The sequence below is a fragment of the Uranotaenia lowii genome, chromosome 2 (assembly GCF_029784155.1).
Source record: "Uranotaenia lowii strain MFRU-FL chromosome 2, ASM2978415v1, whole genome shotgun sequence".
Taxonomy (NCBI): domain Eukaryota; kingdom Metazoa; phylum Arthropoda; class Insecta; order Diptera; family Culicidae; genus Uranotaenia; species Uranotaenia lowii.
Window position 1 is genome coordinate 61,015,618 of NC_073692.1, and position 20,496 is coordinate 61,036,113.

The 20,496-nt window shown below is 34.8% G+C and overlaps 1 protein-coding gene across 1 annotated transcript in view; it reads right to left on the reverse strand.

Annotated features, from left to right (window-relative positions):
- The window catches only part of LOC129746696 (CD63 antigen-like), a 59,925-nt gene extending 39,752 nt beyond the window's left edge, over positions 1-20,173 (reverse strand). The window contains exon 1 of the mRNA XM_055740545.1: positions 20,012-20,173. Within this exon, the coding sequence (XP_055596520.1) occupies positions 20,012-20,074 (63 nt within the window). The 5' untranslated portion in view covers positions 20,075-20,173. The remainder of the gene's footprint in view (positions 1-20,011) is intronic.
- Positions 20,174-20,496: the final 323 nt, after the last annotated feature.

Below are 20,496 nucleotides of genomic sequence, written 5' to 3' on the forward strand. Positions count from 1 at the left end.
AGTTGTGTGTGAAAAACCTGTCGTTAACAAAGAAACTTTACGTTTGAAGTTGCGAGGGTTTAGTTTCATGTAACTTTAATTTGAATTTCATAAAATGAATAAATGGTGCACTTTAAAAGTTAAGAAAAGGTGGCTCCAGAGAAAAATTAAAGAAATATGTTTATGGAAAAAAGCTAATAGATTTTTTGTTTCGTTCTAGCATCTAATTCCAATAATTTCTTTTAAACATGAACTAACACAAATTGATTAAATCAAGTGATTATAAATATTTTGTTCGAATTTCAACGCTTTTTCTGAAACTCGGTCACAGCAAATATTCATTCATGATAGTTTGTATTTTCTATACTAGAGAAAAGATGCATTGCTGTGCACTTGAATGCATTGGTTTGACTTTGGTGAAGATGTATCAATAGATTAAACTAGAAATCTTATTACTAGATTTTTGGTTGTGATTGTGACTGTCATTTTCGAACAACATTAAACTTTCTTAATTTTTTTTTTCAAACAAGCCTGAATTATCTTTTGATACTTGGAAGTGATCTATTCGGCTTGATTTAAACTATATATTTTTTAATGAAATAAATATAAATTACTCCCTGGAGCCACCTTTAAATTTAACTGTATTGAACGATCAAAATAACACTACATCACAATATGAATATATTCTAATCTCTGAAGCCACCATTCCAAACTGCTCAATCCGTAACTAAATTGGATTCACTGCTTGAATGTATAAAAAAAATTTACGATTGCTCTAAATTTCTCTGGAGCCACTCATAGTAAATGTTGATTATATGAGCACTTTAAATTATTTTTCTTCCCAATTTGTATAATATTTTAAGGTAATTTTAAGGTCTACGCTAAATATTCTGTCATTGAAATGATGTTATCACTTCAACCCGGAGCGTGACCTTTATTGATTAACTGGTGAACCCCGATGAATCGGCAAGCGCACATAATGAGTTTTCTGGGTGCATGTTTGTTTTCCCGAGCGTTCGTTCGCTGGCTGAAGCGTGGTTTCATTGTGGACAAGGGGACAAGGAATGCAAAAATCTGAAAACACCAACCCCATCATTATGTCGATGAACCTCCCCTCTTTTCCTGTTCATTGAATTGGGTAGTCGATTAATTGAGCTAATTAAAAAATATTTGTTGCCATTGTTTCAGTCATAATGAAAACTGGTGGTGTTCGTTTGATTAAAACAGGGGGATTAAAATTTGCGGATCGCAATGTCAATGGCTTGGAAATTAAAAATTTAATTACCAAGCACTTGTTTACTTTTTCACAACTTTAAATGTCTCATTGAAATGACCAAACATCGATTGGAGAATCTCTTGAATTGAACTAATTGAACGCTCAGTTAAAAAAAAATTACATGAAAACAAAACTAAGGTCGGGATCTTGTTCATGTATTTCCTCAGATTTACCTTATTAGAAGCCCAAAAAGTTTCGATTGGACGAATCTCTGGACAGTTTGGTGGATTCATGTCTTTCGGTAAACATGTGACCTTGTTGACTTCATACCACTTTAATGCATCCTTAGAGAAGTGGCACGGAGTGATTAAGGGTAGCAAACTTTTTCGTTAACATTCTAGCACGTATCTTTTGCCATTCATTGTATCTGTGGTTATGAATGGACGAGACATTTTACCACACACCATTAAATTTTTTCCAAATTTTTCAGTGTAAATGGATTTCACTGATGCAGGAGCATCCTTTCCCTTTGCTGAGTTATAAAACTGTGGCCCTCGCAGAAATTTACAGGTTTGATGTAGGTTTCATCATCCATGATAACACAATCCGATTTCTTGGTCAGAAGTTTGTCGTAGAGTTTCCGAGACCTCGGTTAAGCGAGTTAAGCCTGTATTGTACTGCTTTTTGGCTGCTTCTGCTTCCGATAGGTCTGAAGTCCAATTCTCTCTTTGGCACGCATAACATTAGTCGTTTTTTTTTAGTTTTTTAACCACATTCCGTACTGATGCCGAAGGATGCAGTTTATAGTATTTAATCTTCGATATTCTTGTTCATTGCAGGGTCAGCAGGGCCAGGCTTCCTACCGCGTCTGTTCTCCATACTTTCTCAACGCGGTTTGAACTGCTCCGACACTCCTCGCGATGATCGAAAACATGGCGGACTCAGAGGAGTCCATCCACGACAACACCTTCTTCCATAGCTAGTTCTGATTGAAAGACCACTTCCAGTGTCCCATTTGTGCACAATCCGTTTTCTTTGATCGGGAGTAAGGCCACGCACTTTCAGATTTCTTCGCGAAGAACGATAAAAAATGTAAACGCTTACTTTGATTGGATGTGAACAACAGTACGCAGCCAAATTTTAGTTGAACGATACACGATTTTCGAATTGACTGTAATTCAGCCGTGATATGACGAAGTGACGAATAAACCATTTTGTGTTTTCGTCAATAAAAGCGATTTTCTCTTTTAGCTCAATATTCATTATTCCAGGATTTTTAACAAAATATAATCTGTACAATCTATTCTAAAATATATCTAAAATATAGCCTTTCGGATCACAACTCCTTTTTTGGCCTACATAAGTTTTTAAAACACATTAGTCACTTCGGTGTAAAAACGTAAGTTTTGTTTTAACGATTATACGCCGAAGTGTGTAATGTCCTACTAACTATGGTAGTTAGTAGGCTTGTGCAAACTTCCGTATCAAAGAAATAGAACAAATTTTGCTATTTTACTAAAATAGCCTGCGCGTTGGAACTTATTTAAGCATATTCGAGCGAGAAGGTGGGTATTTTTGAAGATATCGGAGAGTTTGAAGAGATGTTGGGAACAATAAATGAGTAATGAAATATTTCATACAAAATAACCTTACCTATCTTAAGTTAGTTTAAATTTTCATCAGCTGCAAACGTCCCTAAACCAACAAAATAAAAACAGGCTACAAAAGCGCGAACAAAATATGCCAAGGCGATGAGTCCTCCACTTAACTACAAAAAATTTTGGGAGATGCTCGACGAAAGAATGTATTTTGATGAATTTTAACTAATTAAAATTGTGCTTTTATTCAATAAATAAATTTATCGTAATTATTGCACAACATTTCATTTCAATTTAAAACTGACAATGTTTTCTTTATGAGATCATTGCGCTCTAACGAATAATTATAACCTTCATTTCATAATATTTTAAAATTTCCATAAAAAAACTCATAACGAAAATACCATTTAAAAAATGTATTGATTTTTGCCAATTTCCTTTTTTTATTCCATCATCAAACAACTCATCACTCGAAGTACTTCTGCGTGAAATTGATTTGCTGGAAAATGGAAAAAAAAAACCTATTTTCTGAAAATATATAAATTTGTATAAATTTACATATAAAATTTCATAAAATAAAAAAATGATAAAATAAAAAAAATTAAAATTATTTTATATGGGACGCCCCCCCCCCCCCCCCCGCATTTACTAAGCTTTTCTTTTAAAATATCATCATGTCAAGATAGGTATATCTATGTCCTAAATTTTATGACAATCGCTTAAAATTTTTTTTGTAGAGAAATGAATCCAACTGTAAGTTGAAATTTCAGGGACTAGATAAGATGAAAATTAATGTAGAAAAACATGTGAAAAAAAATTCGCCTTGTCTCCCGGTAGGACTTGAACCCACATCTAGCGCCTCTCCGGGGCCCATGTATTAACATTCTATTACAGGAGACAACCTGGCGTATGAAAGTTATACTGGTCGAGTGTCGATGTCTATCGGAATTAAGGGAATTGTTTTTCCCATGTCATCATCATCATTTTCGTAATCTATTTCTATTCCCATCATTTCAACTTACGGTAGTTGGACTCAAATTTGGATATTTTAGACACGGCAAGATTTGCATTGCCTTCTCATATACTGCACGGGTTGTCAGTTATGATGAGAAATGATGCATTTGCCGTCTTTGGATATCCAACCAAATTCGGTGTTTGGCCCCGCCATATTTTCTATTTTTAAATTGTGACCCAGAGATGGGTCTTGACTCAAACATTCAGTCAGCGAAACTTTTTTTGTAGAGAAATGAATCCAACTGTAAGTTGAAATTTCAGGGACTACAAAACAAAAACTACACTACAATAATAAGGCGGTGCCAAACACCGAATTTGGTTGGATATCCAAAGACGGCAAACGCATCATTTCTCATCATAACTGACAACCCGTGCAGTATATGAGAAGGCAATGCAAATCTTGCCGTGCCTAAAATATCCAAATTTGAGTCCAACTACCGTAAGTTGAAGTGATGGGAATAGAAATAGATTACGAAAATGATGATGATCACATGGGAAAAACAATTCCCTTCATTCCGATAGACATCGACACTCGACCAGTATAACTTTCATACGCCAGGTTGTCTCCTGTAGTAGAATGTTAATACATGGGCCCCGGAGAGGCGCAAGATGTGGGTTCAAGTCCTACCGGGAGACAAGGCGAATTTTTTTTCCAATGTTTTTCTACATTAATTTTCATCTTATCTAGTCCCTGAAATTTCAACTTACAGTTGGATTCATTTCTCTACAAAAAAAGTTTCGCTGACTGAATGTTTGAGTCAAGACCCATCTCTGGGTCACAATTTAAAAATCGCTTAAAATTTTTAAAACTGCTAGAGTTTTCCGTATCTCTCCCATGGATTAACGGATATTAGTCACATCGGCGTCAAAATGGCACAATCGTCACTTCGTTTTTCTGAATTTACTCGAAAACTATATGGAATATCAAAAAGCTTTTCGGAGCATTTGAAAGCTTTTAGAAAGCTGTATAAAATTACGTCAAAAAGTAAAAACCGATAAAAATGGATGTTCGTCACTTCGTCATATCAAGGCAGTGTTAGTGTATTTATAATTATTGGAACAGTCTATAAGTTAGCCAAAGAAGTTTTTTATCTGATTAAAGATTTTCAAGCAATTTTAAAGTAGGTTACCCGTGTTGAACAAAAATTTATATGATTTCAAATTAAAACTACCTGAGGTTAGGTTTATGCTTTCGACCGCGGGTGATGTATAGGAATTTGAATTAAGCTTTTTTCGGTCATGAATGTAGATCAAACAACGATTGTTTTTAAAATACCCCACGTTTCGACCAGTTTTGTTGGTCTTTTTCAAGGGAATTTGCTGTCTGTTGTTATTGTCGATTTCGTTTTTGTCCAACGGCTAGGTGTCCAATCAGGTATCCAATCCAATCAATGGACACCTAGCCGCCCTGCTTCTATCTTATCGGGTCTTAAGTTTCCCACCATTTCACTCCCGGATTTCGATGGCTTACCTTCCACGATACTTTTTTGGAACTTATTCACGAAAATGCTGAACTACCCGATATCCAGAAATTTCATTATTTGCCCTCAGCACTGAGGATGAAGCTGCCCAGTTAATTGAAGCTATAGGAGTAAGTGCCCTTGACTACCCCATTGCTTGACGAACTTTAGTGAAAAAGCGGCACTTGCAAGACCTTCTTGAAATTCCTCGCATGAAAAGGGAAACACCTACTTCGCTTCATTCAGCTTTCGTCTAGGGCAGTGGTTTTCAAAGTGGTCCTTACCGCCCCCTTGGGGGCGTTGAGAGTTTTCAGTGGGACGGTGAGCTCAATTTGGAAATTTGGGGGGCGTTAGAAGGGCTCAGGGGGCGGTCAGGTCGTAATTCACATTTTCACAAATCACAAAACAACGTAGATTTGAAAACGATTGAATTCTATGCAAACCAATGAAATTACGTTACTGAACTAAACATCAGGTCCGAGACTAAAAAATTTATAATTTCACAGAGCTGCTAGCAAATATTGATCCAGTGTCTCAAAAAAATTTTCTAAAAATGTATCTTAAAGGTTTTTTTTCTAAATAGTCAGAGATTTTGAATGTTCTCCACATCATGATATTGTTTTGTTAGATTATTTTGGCTTATACAAAAAAAGACTAATTTTAGATGGCAATGCATGATAATCTTTAAATTGTATTGTCTCAAAAAATTTGGTAATCAGAAAAAACATAAAAAAATTAATTGAAAAAACGCGTCACCTGTGATTTAGTGATGGATTTTATGGTTGAAAAAATGATTGAATATTTTTAGGTAAGAGAATTTTTGTTTTAAGTTCTTATTTGTTCATATTCTTTTAGTAGATCAAAAAATCTATTGTCATTTTCCATGCAGGAACTTTTAATTTATTCGGTTATCGCTAACATTGCCAGAATTCAGTCATTAGAATCTAATTCGCACTTTGAGACCCTTGAATGCTGCACAACTTTGAACAGGACTCAAATTCAGATAAATATCAATAAATAACACTATTTTCTACGTTATTTCACCGGCTTGATAGAAATAAGTTTGTATTCAATTGCGCAAATAAGTGAGGAATGTATAATTTTGTTTACCAAAATTTAAGATATGTATATGATTATATATCAAAACAAATTAGTTTTCCCAGAGTTTCCCAGGAAACTTAACAGAGAAGGATCAAAGCAGTCAGCGACAAAGTTGGACGTCTTTTTTTTGAGCTCGTCAAATTCATCGAAAACAATTCAAATAATTTGAAAATTTTCGAAGAAGATGAAAATTTTTCAGCGCTCCAGTGTTAAAAGCTGATGACTGATAGCTACAATACTAAGCAAGGTGGAATCTGAATCATCGTAAAAAATTACTCGTGGAGGAGAAAGAAGATGAATTTGGGTCCTGGCCGGAAGATAAGCAAGAGAAAGTTTAAATCCAACACTCGAAGCTAAGTAGAATTTCATTAAATTATTTTTCAAGATTCCTATCAATGTCTTAGTATGAAGAAATAGACTTTCATCTTTTCTAGAATTTCACCTTCAGTAACAGGGTAGAGTGTATTTTTTCTTCTAATTTTTTTGCAGAATTTCAGGATAAGTTGAACAATTGGTTTTGGTGATCGAAAAAGACGCAGCAAAGTGAACACACCCGCTCCAGAAAAAAATTGGGTGGTTTCCCAAAAATAATGGATCAAAGAAATACTGAACCTTCAGAAGTTTCTGCCACCAATTCGAATTCTGGTCCCTGGATGCTTGGTGAGATCAAATCATTTTGAAAACATTTACATATAACATTGCCCAATACCAATTCTCGGCACTGTGATCATAAGCACATACGCATATTTTGTCATGGTCAGTGACACGACGCATGGAGCAATCGGTAATCGTTTCCCTAATTAGACAGTAGGAAATTTCCCACCTAACTTTCATAACCCTGTTTCATGTAGGACTATTTTGATTGAATTAAAAATATTTAAAATTCGCTGTATTTAAAATCGAATTAAAAAATTGGATTTAAAAATGTGTCATCTATAGTGACAAAAAGAATAACTTTAAATTCAGAGCTATGTATCATCGTTTAACGATAAGCATTTTGAACTGATGAACTTTTTTTTTCAAGAGATGGGTTTCTTGATATCATTTTTTAATGAATTGAATTAAACGGTTGTTTTGATTTATTATTCATTCATTTATCATAGCTCAACTTGTTGCAATTCAGGATAGATTATTAACATAGAGATATAAATCGTCGACTTGATATGTCACAGGATATTACGATTATACTATAGGATTATTTTTTACAAATTTATGTTGGGGAAAGATGCTAGGAATGTTCATGAAAAATAGGCAATTGGTGATAAAAGTTATTTTTTTGTCATCATTACATTTAACAATCTCATGCTCCCTCATTAACTGAAAGTTTCGGATTAGACCTAATAGGAGTAAGAAATATATTTTTTATGGTTCACTGTAACACTTGTCAAAAGTGTCTCCCAATCAATTCCTTTTACCCAGTCCCAACCAAAATTAATTTGCTAGGATGCAGAGGTAACCTCGGTCCTAATGCATAAAATAAATCTTTCATCCCTTTCTTTTTTCCAATCTATCCATTGACTACTAGGACGTGGCCGGCGCCGTTATTGATGTTCAAAGAGAGAGCATTAGTTTTGTGCAGTGTGAATGAGCTGCTAATCCCAAGCACCATTCATTTGACCTCTGAACAAAATTGATGGCCTCGGTCAATCACGGAGTAGCAACCATTGGCGATGTGGAACTTTTTCTACTGAGCCACACCAGCGATCGTGGAACTCGAACTGATTGTAATCATAATTTGATTTTGGAGGAAGTAATCCATTTTCTATAACTATGCATTTCGGGTTTAACGGTTCAAGGTGGATGTGAGTAGTTAATCAAGCTAAGCTAAGCTAAGCTAAGTTTCCCAGGAAACTTAACAGAGAATTTAGTGTTTACTGGAGGTTTGAGGCAATATGAGGCCCTTGGGAGCCATAAGGAATAAGTGCATTAAAGCTAATTTTAAGAAACACGTTTTAAGTTATTATGTTTTGTCATTTTCCATATATTTTTTGAACCTTTGCATTTTTCTTTCGAACGAAATTGTATGTAAGCAATATTCTAAAAATCGTAATAAAATCTCGAAATATAGTTTGAAATATGAAAAATCTTATGGCATTATATCAAAATCGAACATTTTTACACTTATGATACCCCCTATCCCTTTGGCTCTTATGTCCTTATATATTTTGAGTTAAATCTTACAACAGGGGGGCGTTGATCTCAAAAATTTCGAAAAAAGGGGTGGTGAGTAGAAAAAGTTTGAAAACCACTGGTCTAGGGGAACCAACGTCACAGTGGAGTACACTGCTTGAACATTTATTATGCATCAGGCTACACGATGACACAATTAAAGCCTGGGAAGATCATGCTGCTTTCATGGATGATCAGAGTTACGAATGTTTGATCGAAATTTGGGGAAAAAAAAGTTCGGGTTCTAGAATCTATTTCTGTTAATCACATTGCTCCTCAAGTCCCTAGCACAACGTATAAGAATGGGTCCTACTTCAGACAATCTATGCCAATGAGAGTTTCCTCTTATGCTACTACAGAAAATTCTTCTCCATTATGTCACGCCTGCGACCAGCGCCATCTGCTCGTAAAATGACCCAAATTTTTACGTATGTCTGTGACTGACAGATTGCGTGTAGTCAATCAGAAACGATAATGTATCAATTATTTCCGCCAACACCACTTTGCCGTTTTTGGATGGGTAGTTGCTGGAGGTGGAAAAAACTTCCCTTGGAAAACTCTAAAATGACACACGTTATCATCCTTGTTACCGTTGTTAAATATAAAGGGTGATACGGTCAAAATTTGGTCAATATCAACTTGACGTATTTCTTTCAATTTTGCATTTAAAAAACCTGAACACCCCTTATTTTGAAGGTGTGTGTAGAATGTTGCTCCTATTTTGATTTTGGAATTCACTCTTCAGTTGTCAAAATGCCGTTCAAGGAAGAAGAGCAGCGTATCAAAATTTTGCTCGCGCATCGCGAAAATCCGAGCCACTCGCACGCAAAGCTGGCAAAATAGCTAAAAGTTGCCAAATCAACCGTTACAAATGTAATTAAAGTGTTTGGGGAACGTTTGTCGACAGCCATGAAGTCTGGATCGCGGGAAAATCAAAAAACGGAAGCCGCTGAGACGACAAAGAGAGTTGCCGGTAGTTTCAAGCAAAACCCTAACCACTCTCTCCGAGATGCCGCAAATAAGCTGGGTGTATCGTCTACAACCGTGCATCGAGCCAAAAAACGAGCCGGACTATCGACTTACAAGAAGGTAGTTACTTCAAATCGCGATGATAAACAAAATACAACGGCCAAAGCGCGATCCCGGAGGCTGTACACGACGATGCTGACGAAGTTTGACTGCGTGGTAATGGACGACGAAACCTACGTCAAAGCCGAGCAGCAAGCAGCTTCCGGGACAGGAGTTTTATACGGCAAAAGGAAGGGCAAAGGTAGCAGATATTTTCAAGCACATGAAACTGTCAAAGATCGCGAAGAAATATCTGGTTTGGCAAGCCATCTGTATCTGTGGCTTGAAAAGCAGCATTTTCATAGGTTTCGGGACTGTCAACCAAGAAATTTACGTGAAAGAGTGTTTTAACACGTTCGTCGCCACGGCACCCATATTCGGGTGACGGGTGTATTTCCTGGGATGGGATATGGGATTTCTCCCTATTTGCTTTCTCTCTCTGAAAATGTCTTTGGGCCTGGCTAGTTAAACTACCAAAATGAGCGTGGCGACGAACGTGTTAATAAACGTCTGCTGCCTATCCTGAAGAAACACGGTTGTTCCGTACTGTTTTGGCCGGATTTGGCATCTTGCCATTACGGTAAAAAGGCCATGGAGTGGTACGCCGCCAACAACGTGCAGGTGGTTCCCAAGGACAAGAACCCTCCCAACACGCCAGAGCTCCGCCCAATTGAGAAATACTGGGCTATTGTCAAGCGGAACCTAAAGAAGACCAAAATAACTGCTAAGGACGAGCAGCAGTTCAAGGCAAACTGGCTTTCTGCGGCGAAGAAGGTGGACATTATGAAATTTAATTTGAATTTTTAAATAAACGATTTCACCGAATTACACGCGTTTTCCCTTGACCAAATTTTGAAATAGGACACAACTACCAGAACGGTTAGGTGATGAGTATGTTTATCGGACATAGAACTATATCCATGGTCACCCTAACTGCCAGCATCCCTACCCCGTTTGTGCTATAACGGGCGACTTGAGTTTGACAACCAACCAATTTCCGGGGAGAAATCTCGAGAAAAAGTGGAGACTTGATTGTCGATCTCGACAAGGAGTCAGTCGGGAGTGGAATTGGAGCAGACGTGTGTGAAGTGGTCTAAAAAAAACAACCCAGAACACCCTGTTCTTGCGATTTACCTTCCGAATGGTTTGCTGGGCAATTCCGGAGAACTCAAATCAGGTGGCCTACAACCTCTCCGAAAAGTTTGGTCCACTGGCAAGTTGGAACGCTGGATACTTCATTACCAGGAGCCAAACCACGTGGCAACTATCCACTTAGCATTTTATCTGCTAATTAATCCGACGACAACATCCATTGGCTCGATTGGATCCCGTTGGCAAAGCTCCGATTGGTCGCAATCAAATCGACCCTGCTGGCACAGGTTCAGCTGGAACAAATTCCGCTGGCAAAGCTCCGATTGGCCGCAATCAGTTGGCTTGGTTTCACCTCGCCGTCAAAGCTCCGATTGACCGCAATCCATTGGCTGGCTTCTACCCCGCTGGCACTGGTTCCACTGGCACTGATTCCGCTGGTACAGGTTCTGCTGGCACGCTTCTGTAAGCGTCGAATCCGCTGGCATTAGTTTGCTGGCATTAGTTTGCTGGCACGCATCTGCGGGCCCGAAGTCGCCGGCGTCGACCGTTCAAACAACCTGCTGGAATCGACACGTGGGCGATAATCCGGCAACTAGACACCCAAGTGGAAGAAGGCAGACGGCTACCACAACCACACAGTATCAGTTTCGGGGGTCCATCCAAGGATCGTCGAATGGCGGCAATTGCGGTAAGTCACACAATTAAGCCACAATTAAGAAATATGCTTACGCGCCGTTGTACTGAAGCGGAGATTGCAGGTTCAAGTCCTGCCGGTGAGCCGTTGTATCTTTTTAGAGAATTTCTTTGATACCTCATGTTTCTCTAATTCTTTCCATCACCTACGGAAATTCTTACAAGGAAATTTCACGCCAAACAACTTTGTCCAAGAGCGTCCCTTCGTATCTTATCAGGCAAAAAAAAGTATTAGGTGCATCAGTTTTTATAGATATTGACGTTTTCCTCCTTCTTTACCGGGCTCCCAGTGACATGATTTGTTTAAGTTTCCCTTATTAGGGCAGCCAGAGGGAATCGTGGCCGTAACAATTGTGACGCACACGGAACAGTTCCTGACATTCGGCAACACTGCAGCTTTGTCGGGCTAACAACACCCTGCAGGACTACCAACTGTGACAGCACAGCTGTCATCTTTCAGCGGCCGATCAAATGGGAAACCACGTGGAATCATCCTCTTTTCCTTGTGGACCGTCGACCAGGTTGGACGCATTTGGACGATTCCTCTGCAGTGACAAGCAGCCTCACAACAATAATCAAAAATCAAAAACATCCAATAAATTTTTTAACAACGGCTACATTTCCGATTTTTTCTGTAGTTCCTGTACTTTGCACTGGATGTTGAGAATGTCAACGGAAGCATTTCGCAATAAAACTATATGCACAAGAAGGGCAATTTTTTTTAAAAAAACGAACACACACATATAGGATCTCAGTGAAACTTCATGTTTCTTTGAAGAGATCTAAATTCTACTTAAGACTAAGCGTACATCTTTCAAGGATATAATGGCTAGCATTTTACTAATGCTAACACCACCAACCCACAGAAAGAGTACTATGTTTGCCGTGATCAAGACTTGATCTCATGACCTCTGGCTTAGAAGACTTGAATGCTATCCTCTAGGCCACGTTCGGCGGCCTGATTTTAAACAGGTTCTAGTGATGTAACTAAATTGGCGGAGCGATACTTGGCAAACATATGAGTTTATGTATACAAATTGCAAAATCGACTCCAACCTCTTCATAGCCAGTATCGGAGTAGTGTTTATAATCTTTCCGCTGCACCACAGCCTCTTTTAATTATCGCCATATCAAAGGTTAGTTATATCATCCGTGCAAAAAAAAAAATCCTTATACACATCGAAAACAATATTAACCAATACACATTATTTCGAGCACAGAGAGCACGTGCCATGAACGTTCAAAAGAGAACCGAACTTCAAAGCAAATATTTTAACCATCATCGGTAATTAAATTTCAGCAAATAGCTGTCAACAAAGAGGAAACCGAAATACTTATATGTTCAGAAGAAACATGAAACATATTTTCAACCTACACGCGCGTGATGCACCCAAACTATATACATACTCGCGGAACCGAAAGTGCAATTATATTGAAATTGACAATGTGAAGCTGCTGCTACTACTTGTCTGGCAAATGTGCGAGTAGGTATGAGTTGTGGTTTTGAGCTGAGCACTGAAAACTTCCTACCGGTAAACCACTCAGAGGCAGTGTTTTAATTATCATTCCCACCTGTGTGCTCGAGACTGAGACTGAGACTGAGACTGAACTGGCAACTGGGAATGGTAATTTGAATTATCTTTCTCATTCTACTACGTAGAATGATGGAGCCTGGGTTCACTCTTTTCTGCTATATAGTAGTTAAACGAGAAAGAATAATCCAAATAGATGACCGAATTTTAATAGAAATTGTGTTTTTCATCATATAATTATATCAACATTTGGGGAGTATCAGAGACAATACACAAATTCAATCGTCAAAAAGCTTTGTTTGATAAAAATTGAATTGTATGATTTTTTTTTTCGAAAAAAATCCAAACTTCTAGAGCCATTCTACTTTTCCTTCGTCAACCGAAGAAGGGGCGTTCCAATTTGACGTTTTTCACCCACTACTGGGAACTAAGCGGTTTATGGGATTACCTTAAACCAGCTGCTATTCGGCAGAATTGTGTCTGAATATCTACTTTCCACTTTCAATCCCCCCGATGATGGCGGCGGAATGGATGCAGAAAGATCGTTGTACGGCTAAATTCGATTGGATTCGGAGCGCCATTCCGATGGGAACAGGATTCTGTCAACTACGGACCGGGTTTCCGGAGAAATTTGAAAATGGACCCGTTTTCGTTTTCGTTTGTTGGCGTGAGAATCGTAGCTATTCTTTTCATCATTTTGTAGGGGGTGAAATTTGTTCTTCTGAGAACATTTGATAAAGTGAACAGAAAATTGACAATGGCCATGCCAAATGTATCCTTTCTGGCAAAACACAATGCAATCTAGCGTAAATATTAACTCTAATATGGTTGCAGAAAAATTTCCGCTGAAAGTAGATTGTGGTTCAAAAGGCTTGTTGAGATGAAAGAAAATTTCGAAATCTGTGAATTTTCTTTAAGCAAACACTTCCAAGAAGGGGTACAGATTTTGACAAATATACCGGACATCGTTCGAATAAACTGAAATCTGAAATCAACACTTTAGATTTTCATCCTACCTGATTTTTGTTTTACTTTATAACATATGTCTTTTCGAGGGTTTTTAAGTACAGAATCAATGTTTTTTTAAATAAATTCAAATAGGCTAATCCATTTTGCTCGAAAAAATCTTCGAAAAATCCTTTATAAAAAAAATATAAAAACACCACCAATGGAAGTTTTGTACAGGTTTAATTTATTGTCTGGGTAGAATGAAAAAATATTCAAAAAAATTTCATTCAAATCAATTACATTGACAAGATTTTCAAATTTTCACGAGACAAAATAAAGGAAATTTAAAAATGTTAGAAAATGCCTACTTCTTTCTGTTTTGAGGGATTTGTGAAATTTGGCTTTTGAGCAATTTTAAACATACAAATAGCTTTCAATACTTTTGCTCCATTTCTTTGTTAATTTTTTTTTGTTTTGTTTTTGTGATCTTTTATTTTATATTTCTGTGTCATATTTGTATCTTTCTGTGTAATTTTTGCGTCATTTAAATGAAATTGTTGGGTAGCTTTTGCCATGATTGTATAATTTATGCATAATTTTTGAGTCATTTTTGTGTTTTTGTTGCTGTCATTTTTGTCATTTTTGTCATTTTTGTCATTTTTGTCATTTTTGTCATTTTTGTCATTATTGTCAATTTTGTCATTTTCGTCATTTTTGTCATTTTTTGACATTTTTGTCATTTTTGGGTCATTTTATCATTTTTAGGTCATTTTATCATTATGGGGTCATATTATCATTTTTGAAATTTTTGTCATTTTTGTCATCTTTGTCATCTTTGTCATTTTTGTCATTTTTGTCATTTTTGTCATTTTTGTGATTTATGTCATTTTTGTCATTTTTGTCATTTTTGTCATTTTTGTCATTTTTGTCATTTTTGTCATTTTTGTCATTTTTGTCATTTTTGTCATTTTTGTCATTTTTGTCATTTTTGTCATTTTTGTCATTTTTGTTATCTTTGTAATTTTTGTCATTTTGGTCATTTTGGTCATTTTTGATATTTTTGACATTTTTGACATTTTTGTCATTGTTGTCATTTTTGTGTCATTTTTGTCATTTTTGTCATTTTTGTCATTTTTGTTATTTTTGTCATTTTTGTCATTTTTTGTCATTTTTTGTCATTTTTGTCATTTTTGTCAACTTTGTCATTTTTGTCATTTTTGTCATTTTTGTCATTTTTGTCATTTTTGTCATTTTCGTCATTTTTGTCATTTTTGTCATTTTTGTCATTTTTGTCATTTTGTCATTTTTGTCATTTTTGTCATTTTTGTCATTTTTGTCATTTTTGTCATTTTTGTCATTTTTGTCATTTTTGTCATTTTTGTCATTTTTGTCATTTTTGTCATTTTTGTCATTTTTGTCATTTTTGTCATTTTTGTCATTTTTGTCATTTTTGTCATTTTTGTCATTTTTGTAATTTTTGTCATTTTTGTCATTTTTGTAATTTTTGTAATTTTTGTCATTTTTGTCATTTTTGTCATTTTTGTCATTTTTGTCATTTTTGTCATTTTTGTCATTTTTGTCATTTTTGTCATTTTTGTCATTTTTTGTCATTTTTGTCATTTTTGTCATTTTTGTCATTTTTGTCATTTTTGTCATTTTTGTCATTTTTGTCATTTTTGTCATTTTCGTCATTTTTGTCATTTTTGTCATTTTTGTCATTTTTGTCATTTTTGTCATTTTTGTCATTTTTGTCATTTTTGTCATTTTTGTCATTTTTGTCATTTTTGTCATTTTTGTCATTTTTGTCATTTTTGTCATTTTTGTCATTTTTGTCATTTTTGTCATTTTTGTCATTTTTGTCATTTTTGTCATTTTTGTCATTTTTGTCATTTTTGTCATTTTTGTCATTTTTGTCATTTTTGTCATTTTTGTCATTTTTGTCATTTTTGTCATTTTTGTCATTTTTGTCATTTTTGTCATTTTTGTCATTTTTGTCATTTTTGTCATTTTTGTCATTTTTGTCATTTTTGTCATTTTTGTCATTTTTGTCATTTTTGTCATTTTTGTCATTTTTGTCATTTTTGTCATTTTTTGTGTCATTTTTGTCATTTTTGTCATTTTTGTCATTTTTTTCTCTTTTGTCATTTTTGTCATTTTTGTCAATTTTTGTGTCATTTTTGTCATTTTTGTCATTTTTGTCATTTTTGTCATTTTTGTCATTTTTGTCATTTTCGTCATTTTTGTCATTTTTGTCATTTATGTCATTTTTGTCATTTTTATCATTTTTGTCATTTTTGTCATTTTTGTCATTTTTGTCATTTTTGTCATTTTTGTTATTTTTGTCATTTTTGTCATTTTTGTCATTTTTGTCATTTTTGTCATTTTTGTCATTTTTGTCATTTTTGTCATTTTTGTCATTTTTGTCATTTTTGTCATTTTTGTCATTTTTGTCATTTTTGTGATTTTTGTGATTTTTGTCATTTTTGTCATTTTTGTCATTTTTGTCATTTATGTCATTTTTGTCATTTTTGTCATTTTTGTCATTTTTGTCATTTTTGTCATTTTTGTCATTTTTGTCATTTTTGTCATTTTTGTCATTTTTGTCATTTTTGTCATTTTTGTCATTTTTGTCATTTTTGTCATTTTTGTCATTTTTGTCATTTTTGTCATTTTTGTCATTTTTGTCATTTTTGTCATTTTTGTCATTTTTGTCATTTTTGTCATTTTGGTCATTTTGGTCATTTTTGTCATTTTTGTAATTTTTGTCATTTTTGTCATTTTTGTCATTTTGGTCATTTTTGTCATTTTTGTCATTTTTGTCATTTTTGTCATTTTTTGTGTCATTTTTGACTTTGTTGTAATTTTTGTAATTTTTTCTCATTTTTGTAATTTTTGTAATTTTTTGTCATTTTTGTCATTTTTGTCTTTTATGTCATTTTCGTCATTTTTGTCATTTTTGTCATTTTTGTCATTTTTGTCATTTTTGTCATTTTTGTCATTTTTGTCATTTTTGTCATTTTTGTCATTTTTGTCATTTATAACAATTTGGTCATTTTTTTAATTTTTGACATTTTTGTCATTTTTGTCATTTTTGTCATTTTCGTCATTTTTGTCATTTTCGTCATTTTTGTCATTTTTGTCATTTTTTGTCATTTTTGTCATTTTTGTCATTTCTGTCATTTCTGTCATTTTTATCATTTTTGTCATTTTTTTCATTTTTGTCATTTTTGTCATTTTTGTCATTTTTGTCATTTTTGTCATTTTTGTCATTTTTGTCATTTTTGTCATTTTTGTCATTTTTGTCATTTTTGTCATTTTTGTCATTTTTGTCATTTTTGTCATTTTTGTCATTTTTGTCATTTTTGTCATTTTTGTCATTTTTGTCTTTTTTGTCATTTTTGTCATTTTTGTCATTTTTGTAATTTTTGTAATTTTTGTCATTTTTGTCATTTTTGTCATTTTTGTCATTTTTGTCATTTTTGTCAGTTTTGTCATTTTTGTCATTTTTGTCATTTTTGTCATTTTTGTCATTTTTGTCATTTTTGTCATTTTTGTCATTTTTGTCATTTTTGTCATTTTTGTCATTTTTGTCATTTTTGTCATTTTTGTCATTTTTGTCATTTTTGTCATTTTTGTCATTTTTGTCATTTTTGTCATTTTTGTCATTTTTGTCATTTTTGTCATTTTTGTCAGTTTTGTCATTTTTGTCATTTTTGTCATTTTTGTCTTGTTTGTCATTTTTGTCATTTTTGTCATTTTTGTCATTTTTGTCATTTTTGTGATTTTTGTGATTTTTGTGATTTTTGTCATTTTTGTAATTTTTGTTTTTTTTTTTGTCATTTTTGTGATTTTTGTCATTTTTGTCTTTTTTATCAATTTTGTCATTTTTGTCATTTTTGTCATTTTTGTCATTTTTGTCATTTTTGTCATTTTTGTCATTTTTGTCATTTTTGTCATTTTTGTCATTTTTGTCATTTTTATAATTTTTTTCATTTTTGTCATTTTTGTCATTTTTGTCATTTTTGTCATTTTTGTCATTTTTGTCATTTTGGTCATTTTTGTCATTTTTGTCATTTTTGTTTCATTGTTGTCTTTTTGTTATTTCTGTCTTTTTGTCATTTCTGTCATTTTTGTCATTTTTGTGTCATTTTTGTGTCATTTTTGTGTCATTTTTGTGTCATTTTTGTGTCATTTTTTTGTCATTTTTGTGTCAGTTTTGTGTCATTTTTGTGTCATTTTTGTCATTTTTGTCATTTTTGTCATTTTTGTCATTTTTGTCATTTTTGTCAGTTTTTTAATTTTTGTTTAATTTTTGTGTCATTTTATGTCATTTTTGTGTCATTTTTGTCATTTTTGTGTCATTTCTGTCATTATTGTCATTTTCGTCGTTTTTGTCATTGTTTCTCTGGTAAGATTTATATTTTTTTAGTTTTTTAAGGTTATGGATCGTCAAAAAACATTCCCTTTGCCTTAAACCAACGTTCTATCTTCAAATTTTTAAAGTTCGATTCTAGGAGATTTTCATCGACATCGTTTCACTTAGTGGCTTGTGAAAGAGCATTTTTTAAAAAAAACCTCATTCAGCTTCCTTGAAATTTTACTGTTAGTTTTCTCGACCACTAAACGAAAACAAACGTGGCTTATCGCAATCGGAATCAAATTGAAACGAAAGTCCATTTGACGGGCGTGCGATACGAAACGGGCAGGTAAATATTCAATTAATTTTCTGCCCCACTGAATGCCATTTATTTTAATGGGAAAATTATTCATTAAAAATAATGGTATTTATCCGGTGTTGGTACCTCCAAGTTTTGTTTCAAATGGCTCTCTTCGTGGAACCAACTTGTCTAGGAGAGCTTGTTGATGGCTCGACTAAATCCTCCTTTAGCATATTTGTTTGCGTTCACGTTAGAGATAGACTAACATAGGTCAGCATCTTCACGAACCTCCTACCTTCAACATTTCGAAAGGAAAACTTTCCCGCCACAGGCACGGGCAGGCTTCAATTTGCCCGGCGCCAATTCCATTACTTAGGCTGCTGGCTCAGGTCCTCCAGTCAGTCCACTTCCGGTTAGGTAATTTCCCGCGTACGCCTAGTTAGTCAGCTGGTATGGTAGGTGGATTTTCCCGGGTTCCGTGAGCCAACCGCAAAACCCGAAAGCGGACCGACCGAGAGATGAGATGCTTTCCCCGATGCTGCTTATAAATTTAGTTTGCCGGCTGTTGTTGCTTTTCGTTGGTTCTTCGATCTAGAATCTGAAGTGGGGAGATGCTGTTGAAATGGCAACCACCAACAATTTCCGCGTCCCTCCTGGAGTGAATGCTGGAACTGTGCACGTTCAGTAACGAAAAACTTTTAACAAAGAGCAAAAAAAAAACACAGAGAGAAAAGTGATTTTCAAACTGTCAATTAAAGGTTTTGTTGAAACGCTTTGAACGGAAACTGATATCGGAATCAATTATTCCGGACAATCGGTAATTGAATTAAGCTTTTGTTTGCTGCTTTTCTTTGAACTTGGAAAAACTTGCAACCGAGAAAAAAATTCAAAAAGCAACCACTCTAGGTTCTGTAACAAGTTTTAGCTCCAAAAGTGTAACTTTCACTCTATCCGAGAAACACACCCATATTGTTTTGAAAATTTACTAAGAAAATTTAGGTAAATACTTTCCATCAAATGCCATTAAAGATTGATTTAATTTTTGTTGGGGATTGCCCATAAAACATTTCAGATGAACTTTTAAAGATTTTTTGGAAAATTGAAGCATACTTTTGTTTTCTCAGAACTGTCCACAAAAGTGCTAGCTACTGGAAACTGATGAAAAGTGACACCCTTTGAGAAACACTTTATCTGAAGCGAGAAACTTTTCCCACGATGTGGTTTCCCACCAAATTGAGCTGTCTGGCAGGTAAAAACTTTCGCCAAGATCAACTTCTGGCAATTTTCACTCACTCAACGAATCCGTTCCCCTTGAGGGAGGAGGAAAGGTAGATTCTAAGATGATGGAAACCCCGACAAAAAAACCATCTGGATCCCTTGACGACATTAGCACCTTGCTTCATTCCAAAAAAGGTAGTAAAAGTGTCCCACCCAGCAGGTGCTGATCGGAAAAGTGTTAAAACTAACGCTTCGGAAAACTTACCGCAAACAGGAAATTGAAGAAAAACACCAAATATCTAATACACGCGACTCCGACCGACGGCATCTTGGGGCTGTTTTAAGGTGGGAGTTTTTCCGACACCGAAGAAATTTCTTAACCTGGAGCGAAATTTGGCGAATAACGGTGGCAAATCTGCGGTATCCGGTTCTGGAAAGAGAAAAATGGAAAAGAAAAATATTAAAATTGGTTTTCGAAAGGTGGCGAATTGGGATTTGATTTTCAATAAGCTAACCAGAAGTTGAAATTTGTTCGAAATTGGATTGAGAGCAGTAAAATACGAAATGAAATAGAAGTATTCAGAAAGTGTAAAAATAAGGAAATTTCTAGGATTAACTAATCGTTTATCCTTGGATTTCGTCCGTACAAATTTCGCCGGTTACAGTTCAAAGAATTTCAATTGGATAAAATTTATAATTCTGGAATATTGGAATATATAAAACATGAGTCATAGAAAATAAGCGGGAAAC